The following is a 10,965-nucleotide window of genomic DNA, read 5'->3' as shown; positions in this document are numbered from 1 at the left end:
TTTTTTTTTTTTTTTTTTTTTTTTTTTTTTTTTTGCCATTCACAGCATGCTTTATATTTGGGCTCCTTGCTTTCCTTGCCTTACCATTGTCCATGACTTTTACAGGTAAGTTAACTACAGAAGCACTTCTGTAATTTGAATTTTCTGACACTGCCTGGCAAGTTAATGCATCTTGTGGGAGAAAGGAGTTGGAAACCTTGAAGTTTCCAATCATTAAACTTGTAATTAAGCTTCAGACAGTCCATACCGTATGGAGGGGAGCAAGCAGATCTTGAATTCAGAAACTACTTGTCTTAAATACATCTCCAGTGTGGGTCACTTTAGTATGGGACGGGAGTTACGACATTTGGACACCTTACTGGTACATCTCTGAAATCTAACAGGGTCTGGGTTTCTCTATATCTAACCATAACTCTGAATTTTCCGGCAGTGCACTGCTTATTTGGAGGGCATCTGAACATTTTCCATTGTTGGGCTGGTCCAGATGACCTCTAGAGGTCCCTTCCAACCTAAACCACTCTGTGACTTCTTTTCACCATGAAGTTGCTGGTATGGTCTGTGTCTCAGATCTATTTTAATTCACTTTTTTATTGGCGTGTTTGCTTCAGCTCAATTGCTGCTTAGGCTACCAGCAACTGGCAGAGGTCTGTGGGTGTTTCAGCTCTGTCTGGGGGTGGAAGCTCAGCATCCGACACATGAGAAGATTTCATTAATCAGGCTTCCTCTGTATTAACTGCACTGCAAAAACCCTAGAAGCACAGGGCTGGAAGGGAAGACAAGGTTGTCTAGTCTGCTATTTCTCCACCTTTTTGAAAATGCGACCTGTTTTTTGGCTCATCTGTCTTTTTATAACCACCCGAAGGCTGGCTTTGCAAGTAGAATTAAGGATCAAATGTTTAAGAAAGGAAAGGAAAATATTTTGAGCTGCAGAATGTTAAATATTTTCAAACTGTGTAAGGCTCTTTTCTTTCCTGAGGATCAGTTTTCTCTTATCATTAATAGAGCGTTTTTTAAGGCACATTTTCTAGCACATTTCCCAATACTTCATTGCTTCCTTTGGACCCTCCACACTCTCCCCAGGGGCCGTGACCCTGACTTGAGGCACACAGGCAGAGGTACCACCCTGCCTCCCCTTTCAGACCAGCTCACATGCTCAGGACCCCTCTGGCCTGACTCCAGAAAATTCCACAGCTCCCCACAGAGCCTATTTCAGCATCTTACTGCTCTCTCAGACAAAATAATTTTCCCCACATCCAACCTAAGTCTCCCCTATGGCAAATGAAATAGCCTGTAGCCTGTCCTACACACAAAGATACATTGGTGACTGTCCTACCCAAAGAAGCTTTGAAATATTTGAAGGTTCCTATTATAACTCCCCTCCATCCTTTTTCCAATTCTTCCAACCTGACCTCACAGGTCACTTTTTTGTAGCTTTCTTATACGTTTGCCTTCCTCTTTTGGCCCCTGGTATGCATAGCTTATTTTTCCTCCTCAAAAAATATGACAGAACACAAGACTCAGCTGAGACCTGAGGAATGAGCAGCACAGAATAATTAGCTCCTCTGTTTAACATGCAGGATTCCTGTAAATGCACCTCAGAAGAAAAGATGCTCTCTGTACCAGCTCACTGGCTCTTATTTAGCTTATGGTGCATTACAAGCCCAGATGGTTTCTGGCAGAGCTTTTCCCTGTCAGAGATTTCTTGTTTTTTATTTACATTTAGGTTTTCTCTTCTAGATGTAGTTCTCAACTTCATCAGATGTCATTTCTTAGATTTTGAATGTCTTTTTCCAGAGTATCCAGATACTAAATTTTAAGTCTTGTCCTCAGAAACCCTAGCATTAATTCCGTCTTGGTGTCCTTGAGGAGCTGTTCATCTTCTGCCTTATAATTAAAGAGTGATGGTGCAAATGAGCTCTATACACAGGCATTGTGGGTGGGATAAATCACAACTCAATCTGGACTGTACGTGGCTGTAACCAAGCTCAGTATTCAGTTTTGCCCTTGCTGTCAATTAAGGGAAATGGGCATTTCTGATAGTGAAATTCCCCCAGCCTCCTTTGGATGTCTGCAATAGGATGAGATTACTTTTGAGGGACTCTGGACAATGAGCCCAACTGCAGGCATCTCTTTTTGGCCAGAAATGTGAAAAAATGGGTTCAGCTGAATGCCAACCCTGCTTCCTTTATCTGGGTTCTCCTCAGTACCAGAAATGACTGTGATACGGCTCTGATTAGGGAGTCCTAATTAGGAATTAGGGAGTTCTAATTAGGGATTAAAGAGCAATTAGGAACTTGAGAGATGGCCTCAACTGTTCCATCTCAACACTTAGGCTCCTATGCTTATCCATGACTTAAAATTGCTATTCATCCCATAAGAGGATTTTGGCTTTAGCTTTTCCCCAGGCTGAACATGCCTGAGCTATGGAGTAGGGGTGAGAAGGTATGATTTCAAGTGTGGTACAGCTTGTGTGCATGTTGACAGCAAGCCTTCTGGAAATGGATCCACACTGGAATCTGACTGCTTTGAAATAATGTTTCTTAGGGATATTTTATAATACCTTTAAAATCCATGAGAAATGCAAAGTGCATGGTAAGATATTAGCCTGGAGTTGTGGTCATCTCCCCCACCAAAGACAGAGCCCTTCTTTTTCCACAACTCACCAAAATTAAGAGATGATGTCACTGTAATATTGCACTGTCAGACAATATTGGTATTCTGCGGCTGCGTACCTTCAAAGGTATTTTTAGAAAAATTATATGTCAAGGCAAATGCAGGTATTTATTATCCAAGCAGAAGCCTCTGATTTTTTGATAACAATCTGTTTTCATGATTGCAGAGATCATGCTAGTGCCCCTCCAGTCATTTTGGCTTGTGCTTTCTGCAGAGGGAAGCTGAGATATTTTCAGATGTTAACAAGCAAATTACAACAATATAAGTTGAAACACAGCGGTGAATTACTGGTAGTAATTACACAATAACAGTGTATATTTTAAAATCTTGGTAGTACTGTAAATCACAGTATAGATTTTTTTTAAAAGTCCTTTGTTATGAGGTGCATTTCAGCCATTTTCAGCTGCCTGAGAAGAGCAGAGCAGTAAAAACAAGGCCAGTGCTGTGTGCCAGGGCAGGTCACTGGGAGCGCTGGATTCACAGCAGAGCTTGGATTTCTCATCGCCCATCGACCCCCATCACCAAGAGCCAAAGGGGAGCAAAGCTGGTGCCCATGGAAAGGAAACACTGATGCTCTCCTGCTGGTCTGGGTGTTCCCAAACAAAGCACATGCTATGTGTGAATTGATCTCTGCATTACACATATGCCTCAATTTCATTGTAGCAAATGTCAGTGCTTATCTGCCAGCAGTAGGTCTATATTTCCCATTCACCCACAGTACTGTATTTTTAAAGTTATAAATGTACTAATTCCTTTCATCTTTTCTTTTGCTGTCATATCTGCCTGGAACATTCTCCTCAAAACTACAGAGTAACACTGCTTGTCATTCAAATTGTTCCCAAGTCTGAGTGCTGTCATGTTACATATATGAAAGGATTCCATAACAGATTGGTCTGGGAAACAGAATCTTAACTCCATGAAAGAAAATTGGCATGTTTTCTTGCCTAATTTTTTCTCTCAAATCAAAATCTCAGTAGTGCACTGGAAACAGCAATTGTCTGGGTTCTTACACTTATATATATTCCCTAAGATCCCTGGCCAGCTGCTTTTCAAGCAGGCTATTATACGGCCAAGGACTCTGGAAACACTGGCAGCTGCTTTCTGAAAATGACAGAATTCTCAATGATTTCTCTATTGCCCACCTTTTTAAAGTTGGGAGTCTGAATTCTGTGTTAGTGGCAAAATGGACAAAAAATTGCAGGCTTAGAAATAGCAGACAGAGAGGAAGAGAGTCCAAGTCCATCCAAGTCCAGCCCTTTTCAATTTCAAGAGGCTTAGTACTAAATATTTAGTCTAGAATAATCCATATGCTTCTCCATAGCAGGCCACTGCATATTATGACTAATGTAAGATCCATAGCAAAGCAACCACAATCCAGGATATCCATATTATGCTATGCAAGAAGTACAGGAGAGGTTTAGCACACCAGCAATGTTCTAGAGCACCCATAGCAGTGGATTTGGTGGGCAAATCCACCAAATCCACTGAAGAGGACCGCAGCTACAGAAGAAGGCAAAAAAACCCCAACCCAAACAACAACAAAAAATCCAAACCCACTCCCCATCAAATCACTGATATCTTTTTCCTGATGCCAAACTGCCTTTTTGATGTAGTTTTGAACATGAAAACAAGACGTTCCACCAGAGAAATGTTTAGCACTAAGGCCAGCACATTGCTCTAAGTGTCCTGCATCAAAATGACAACCAATTGTTAAGAGAAAAGTAAAAAAATCTCCTAGAAAATGAGTTTTACAGCAAGAAGAAAACAGAAAATCCTTTCTGGCTTCTGCAACTGAACAGTAGAAGTCTTGAAATATGGGCTCAATGACAATAAAATTATAGGGTAATGAAGAATTTAAAATTATTTAAAGACACCAGTGAGTAGGAGACTTGGGCAAATGATTCAGCTCAGCTAACTTTAGGTACTTACAGCTGGCTGTCTAGATTCCTTGTACAGTTATAGAGAGAAAGAAGCACTTTCAGGGCACAATTCATCTGACCTATTTTAAATGCCTATCTTAGGAAGAGATGAATTGAATTTTAGAAGGGTCTATTTCTCCCTATTGACCATAAGGAGAGTCTAGGAAACTAGTTCAGATATAGATGCCTGCATTGCAGACATCTAAATTTGGACAGATGAGTCTCACTGCCACAGACCTGTATCATAAGCTTCAGTGTCTAATGCCAGCATCAGCCTTGTACCACCATACATTCCCTTCCCTAAAACTTACTCAGCTTTCTCATGCTAGCAATAGATTTGAGGGTTGCCAGGATCCCCAGCTCCATAACAACCAGTGCTTTTTATTCTCCAGCAACCAAACAGCCTAGAAATTTGAGCATCCCTCGTTCCCTATTAGCTGCCTGGGAAACTGAAATGGTTCCAGGAGCTCCCACAAGCACTGGCACCCAAACTTTAAGGAATCTGACTCAGGAACATGCTACAAACATGGTGCTAATAGGAGAGGCCTGGGAGTAGGTTATCAGATGGGAAAAAAAAATAATAATTATAAATGGTACTAATTTTCAATGATTTTTTTCTACTTCTGATGAAAACTTCCTGACCAGCTCAGTCAATTGTTCATTTATCATACGTTAAAATGGAAGCCGGAGTAGTTAAGTAGTTAGATTTGCTCCCCTCCTGCCCTTTGCTTGCTCACAGCCCTCAATCCTGCAGTGGGGGATGCAAACCCCACTTAATTCAGCTCCCACTTCAACAGACACTGGTTACATATCTTGGGTCTAAGAACTGTACTTCAGAATTTTAGTTTGCACTGTACAGCTTGTTGCACCGTTTGATCACTCAAGATAACAAACATTATTAATTTTTGCTGTTCAGGAATGAAGTTTTTGGAAGATTGCCCAGTTCAGCCACTAATTCCATTATATCTGTTGGTGGGTGGCATGATTGGCAGCTTAAAGGTAATGTGCATTCTATGTGTGAAAAATACTTTGTGTGACTAGACTTTGACTTATTGGTTAAGACAAAATGATGGCACCAGACAGCCATGTGCATGCAGTACAGGAGACAGCTATCTGGATTGAACTGCACTTGTTCCAAACTCAGGGCACCCATCAGCCAAGTGAAATGCTAATGAGTTCCCTTCAGCATTGTCCCATACACTGTGGTATGCCTTTCTCTTACAGTATGTCTGCTATCAAACCCACTGATAGAAAAGACTGCATAACATGGCTGGCTATGGGAAATGAAGTCCTATTTCCTCAAACAGTCCTCCAAGCCTCCTTCATTTTCGCAGGTGTTTGCTCATAGTGCTGCACGGGTTCAATTTATCACACTTCAGCATGGTTAGAAGCAGTGACCACACAGTAGCATGGCTTTCAACCCTAAGTAAATGTACCCTTGCATTGCTGTGCCTATTAATCTGGGCACAGCCAGCCCTCTTCTAGTGGACCATGCTCATTTATCTTTACTGAGCCAGCAGAGGATGGCTACTTGGCTACTTGGCAAGACACCCCATACCCATGTCACACCCTGGGCACTATAGAGCTGTAGCTCTGCGATGACTCCAGGGCAAAGGATGGCCCCACTTTGACAGTCCCCTTAGCTAATGCATCCAGGTCCTTTTCTTTGCCAGGACTGAAAGATCAGGGAAACTATTTGTAGATCTCTACATCCCCTGAACTCCTTCACAGTTATAAGCAAACTGCAGTACAGCACTGGGAAACCAATTATCCCTCTGAGGATCTTTGGGCAGCAAATAAGTAAAAGGAGAAGCAAGAAAGTACTTAATCTAGTAATCTTAATCTTGCTATGTGAATGCTATGAGTTCTCCTGGCAAATGTTTAGACATTTGATCACACCTCTGGACTTATCTGTATATTCAAAGGCAATTTAACAATGCTTTAGAAGAGATCAGATTTGAAAGGAACTTCTCAGGCTAATGAATGGAAGCATTCATCAAAAATGCTGACTATCTCTTAGCTGTTGCTGATTTGAAATCACTTTTTATCACCCAGAGTAAGTGGGTCGGTTAATATTTCTACCGACATCAAATACTGGATTGAATTTGGTTTCCGCTGACACAGGACAGTGTTTTTTTGCAGGCTGGCAATGTATCTGAACTTGATTTGGCTAACTTTTGTCATCTCATAGTGCTTGATCTCTAGCTGAATCCCACCCCTTAGTTCTACCCAGTTGCACTCATGGGACTGCACTGACTGCTACAGGCGTATGGGAGTTGTGCCTGAGCAGTACACATAGCTAGCTTGAAATCTGAGACTTAGAGATTTATGGACACTCTAAGAACAGGTATAGGATGAGTACAGGATGAGGTCTTGAAAGAACACTGTCCTGTGATAGATGTAATTTAATGACTACTCATTCTGGCCACATGGATCTGATCTATTTGGCTTTTTCAGCGCCTCCAGTCTTTTAAAAGCTTTGATAACCTGTAGTTGTTCACCAACACAATGCAGCCACTCTACAGTATCTGGAGAGTCTTGCTGAATTCATGCCTTTCTGCTCCATAACCATATATTCTGCATTATTATCAGTGTGAGCAACAGCTAGAATTTGCTTCAACTACAGCGTGGCAAAGCAATGTATAGAGGGATAGACTTTCTATGGAGTGGTTAGATGGTATAGATGAGATCCATAAATCCAAGGGTTTCCTGTCTTCCTCTGAACCAACACTCACCTATCAGTTAACCCCATCACTGAGCATGATGAGGCTTCAGCACAGGCATCTGCTATGTGCTGAGATCATCTCAAAGCTAACAAGCATCATGGTGCTTAAAGTCAACAAACAGGCCCCCATATGGAAAAGTAAGACCCACTGGGCAGGCAGTTTTTCCTCTCCCAGGTGTCATGAGCCTGCCTAAAATAAATGCTCACATGAGGAGAACATGCCTTAGTGGTTTGAACAACCAGTTCCAAGTTCTCAGCTGTGATGCATGACATCCAGTGGAAACGGCATTTTTTGGCCTACGTTTGTGGCTGGACCTTAATCTCTGTTTCTCATAACCTTTGCCAACAACTGGGTTAGGAAAACAGCTGGCTTTTCCAGCGAATATTTAGTCAATACACAATTGAACAGTTGTACAAGGTAGAGCAAGAGAATCCTGTTCTCAGTTGATTCATCTACATGGTAATGGAAAGCAACGAGGGGAGACAAATCCACCCAAAACTAGGCAGGAACTTCCCTCCTCAGCTCATTTAGCAATTACTCTAATTTGATTTTTTAAATCTCCAGTGTGAAAACTGCTGCCATTTCCCCACATAATCTGTTCCCATGCTTTTCTATCATGCCATTGGCAAGTTATTTTTCCAGTGTCTGGCCTAAAAATCTCACCAAGGATCTGTCACATTTTGGGCTCCTCAGATTTCTTGTACCTCACTTTCCCACACTCAATTTTAGTTTGGTCCAAAGGTTGGCAGTGGTCAGGAGATGTTCAGACTTTCCACAGTTTACTCATTCCCTTTTCTCCTCAATGGTTCCAGGTGACTCTGCTACTGTACGACTCAACCAAGATGAGGCAACTGCTTTCCAAGTCTGTTGTGATCGATGATGATGATGACGACGAATACCCCTGGAGGCAGAACGCTCACAAGTACTACATCCATCTAACCCTCAGCATCTTCCTCTTCCTCTGGTTCATTCTTGGGAACTACTGGGTGTTTTCAGTGTACCTGCCAAATTTCATCCCACCTTTTCACCAGCCTCAGGATTACTGTGACAAAACCTTGTACATTTTTGCTGTTGGTGTTCTCATTATTAGCCATACTGTTCTCTTCCTCCTCATCTTTTGTAGCTGTTGCATATATCTTTTTTCCAGGCAAAGATACTCTTCAGAGGAAGACTAAGTGCCACGTAAATAAAGCTCCAGATGTTTAGGAAAGGGTGTGCAATGAAAAGGCAATAACTCACCCTTATGTGTATCTTTGTTGTACTATATATACGTATGTTAGCAGTCAACTGCAAGAGGAAATTGTAAATCACATTCCAGTGCCATTTGGAATTAGCTAAACTAGAATACAGCTTACTCCATGTGAAATTGCTGCTATAGATGCCGGGGTGCAGTCTTGCTAACTTCTATAACCCTTTTTTAACTCTTGGATTTTCTATTTGAAGTGTCAAATTCTTTAGTAAGCTCTTGGATACGACAAACTCCTCTAAAACCAGGCTCCTGGTTTTACAGCACAGTACATATTTGACTGTAAAAGTAGCCATGTTATCCCCTTTACTGGGACCTGAACACCTCTGTAGCCTTGCCGAGGTATGTTACTGTCCTCGCATTAAAGATGCAGGAGCTGAGGCAACAAAAGATATAGGGCTGCATTCAGACCACTTTGACTTTGGACTTTGACAGTGACTTAGATGCTCATCAGAAAGCTACCCAGGCCACTGTTAGACCAGCCTGTTAAGTATTTGGGATAGCAGTATGAGCATATATAAAAGGCAGCTCGAATATGGCACCAAGATCTCTCCTGAACTTGGTCTAGAAAGCATCTGTATCTATTTTGGTGCTAAAACAGTCTCCATGTATCCATGTATATCCAGTGCATCCAAACTGAGCCAAGGCCACCAGGAGATGAGCTACTGAGCAACAGATTAGGCGCTGTAACCAGGACTCAGCAGTTCCCAGCCCAGGGAGACTCATTTCTCCACTTCTTGTATAATATCAATTTGTCAGTACCACACCAAGATGCTTGTCAAACCACGGTGATGAAGTTCACATCAAAATTGATGAGGCTATGTTAGTGTTTTAAACATAGAACATGGTAATATAGAATATTTAAATATGGAACATGAGCAGGAATGTGAGAATTTCAGGTGGATGTGCTTATTAGAGGAGTTCTCTAGTTGTGGTGTGAGTGTGAAACACCTGATTTGTTCACTGCAGTGCCGTACTTACGGAAATCTATACTTAATGGATAGATGTAACTAATACAGCTTTTAAGCCAACAGCAGTGTCAGCTTTAAAAGCACCAGCATGCTCAGAGACAATTGTTTTGTGACATGTAATGGAACGAGCCCATACCTGGTCCCGGGAGATTGTTTTTTATGTGCTGATGAATGCAGTATAAAAGTGCACTTTCTGCTTTTTCTTTTATGCAAATCTGTTAATACAGCCAAAGTGGAAGGGCTCTCCTGTATGCAAGCATGAGGATGGCCCCAGGTACAGGAAGCAGATGCGGGCTTGGGGTATCTTTTCTGTTAAAAACCAGTGTTTTTAGAAGTGTGTGTTTTAGAGAAACCTAACAGAGCTGTAAGGCACCTGTGGAAGGGCAAGATCTGTTCAACAATACCCACAGCTGAACAGGCTTTGTTCAACCATTCCTCCTGGGTCTGAGGCTGAACAATAGAATATCTGTGGGAATCACCTGTGAACATTTATCTCAGAGCCACTGCATAGACTAAGGGTGCATTTGGTCCAGATAGATTTTAATTCATGCCCCAGCTTTAGGAATTATTTAGTTCCAGAAATCTAATCTTAGCAAGCCAGTGGGAAAATGGGTAGAAGAGGAAAAATCAGCGTAGCACTCCCCAGCCCCGCAGCAGTTATCAGGAGTCAGAGATATGCTGTCCCCATTCAGAAATTCATCAAATGGAAGTTGCTAACACTGCCACTTGATGCATGCTGTGTGCAGGGAAGTATGAGCAGCGGCAGCCCTTCCTTTTATACATGAACTGAAGATCCAGGCTGTGTTTTCCCGTGAGCTGCTTCACCCCATGCTCTCCATTGCCTCTCTGAAGGTACTACGCGTTTCTGAAACATAACTGTTGCCAACAGTGGAATGCTAGAATTCCTCCTTCCTACCCCAAGTATCTCATGGCTCAGCATTTGGACTACCAGATTGTGGCACAGACAGATGCTCAGTTCTGAACCACTCTACATGATTCTACCTTCAGTGGAGAGCATATTTCATTCATTAAGATGTCACGGTGTTTAAAAAATTGCATTTCAGCATCTTGACATCCGTCCAGCACTTGAATGTAACAAAGCTGCTGTTTAGCATTACACAGGAACCTTACCAAAAAGCATTAAAAAGATTTTATTATGCAAAGGAAATTTAACACTAAAATAACTACAGACATTCATTCCAATCACTGGACTCCAATAAAAATGTCCCTGTTCTTGTAAAATGCTGCTAGAGTCATTCTTGATTACAGAAAATTACTCCTGTGTGCGTCAGAACTGACTGCTGTGCCACTACACACCCTGCGACCTTGCAGCAAGTGACCATGTGTGTGCTCCTACCCAACCAAATACAATTTGATTTTAGTTTGCCCCACAGAAGAAGAGATTTAAGCTGAGTCCCATTGCCTTGTGT

At 41.9% G+C, this 10,965-nt stretch overlaps 1 protein-coding gene across 2 annotated transcripts in view; it reads left to right on the top strand.

Annotated features, from left to right (window-relative positions):
- Window positions 1–8,505, top strand: part of TMEM272 (transmembrane protein 272) — a 14,739-nt gene extending 6,234 nt beyond the window's left edge. The window contains exons 2-4 of one of the 2 annotated variants that reach the window (XM_042839246.1): window positions 46–105; window positions 5,509–5,591; window positions 8,131–8,505. In XM_042839246.1, the coding sequence (XP_042695180.1) occupies window positions 46–105; window positions 5,509–5,591; window positions 8,131–8,493 (506 nt within the window). In that variant the 3' untranslated portion in view covers window positions 8,494–8,505. The remainder of the gene's footprint in view (window positions 1–45; window positions 106–5,508; window positions 5,592–8,130) is intronic. The other variant, XM_042839247.1, reaches the window with a different exon arrangement.
- Window positions 8,506–10,965: the final 2,460 nt, after the last annotated feature.

Source organism: Centrocercus urophasianus, unplaced genomic scaffold (assembly GCF_019232065.1).
Source record: "Centrocercus urophasianus isolate 14NV4802_14NV808 unplaced genomic scaffold, USGS_Curo_1.0 seq_9, whole genome shotgun sequence".
NCBI classification, from domain to species: domain Eukaryota; kingdom Metazoa; phylum Chordata; class Aves; order Galliformes; family Phasianidae; genus Centrocercus; species Centrocercus urophasianus.
The sequence above is the reverse complement of the archived record's forward strand: the minus strand, read 5'-3'. Positions and strand labels throughout refer to the sequence as shown.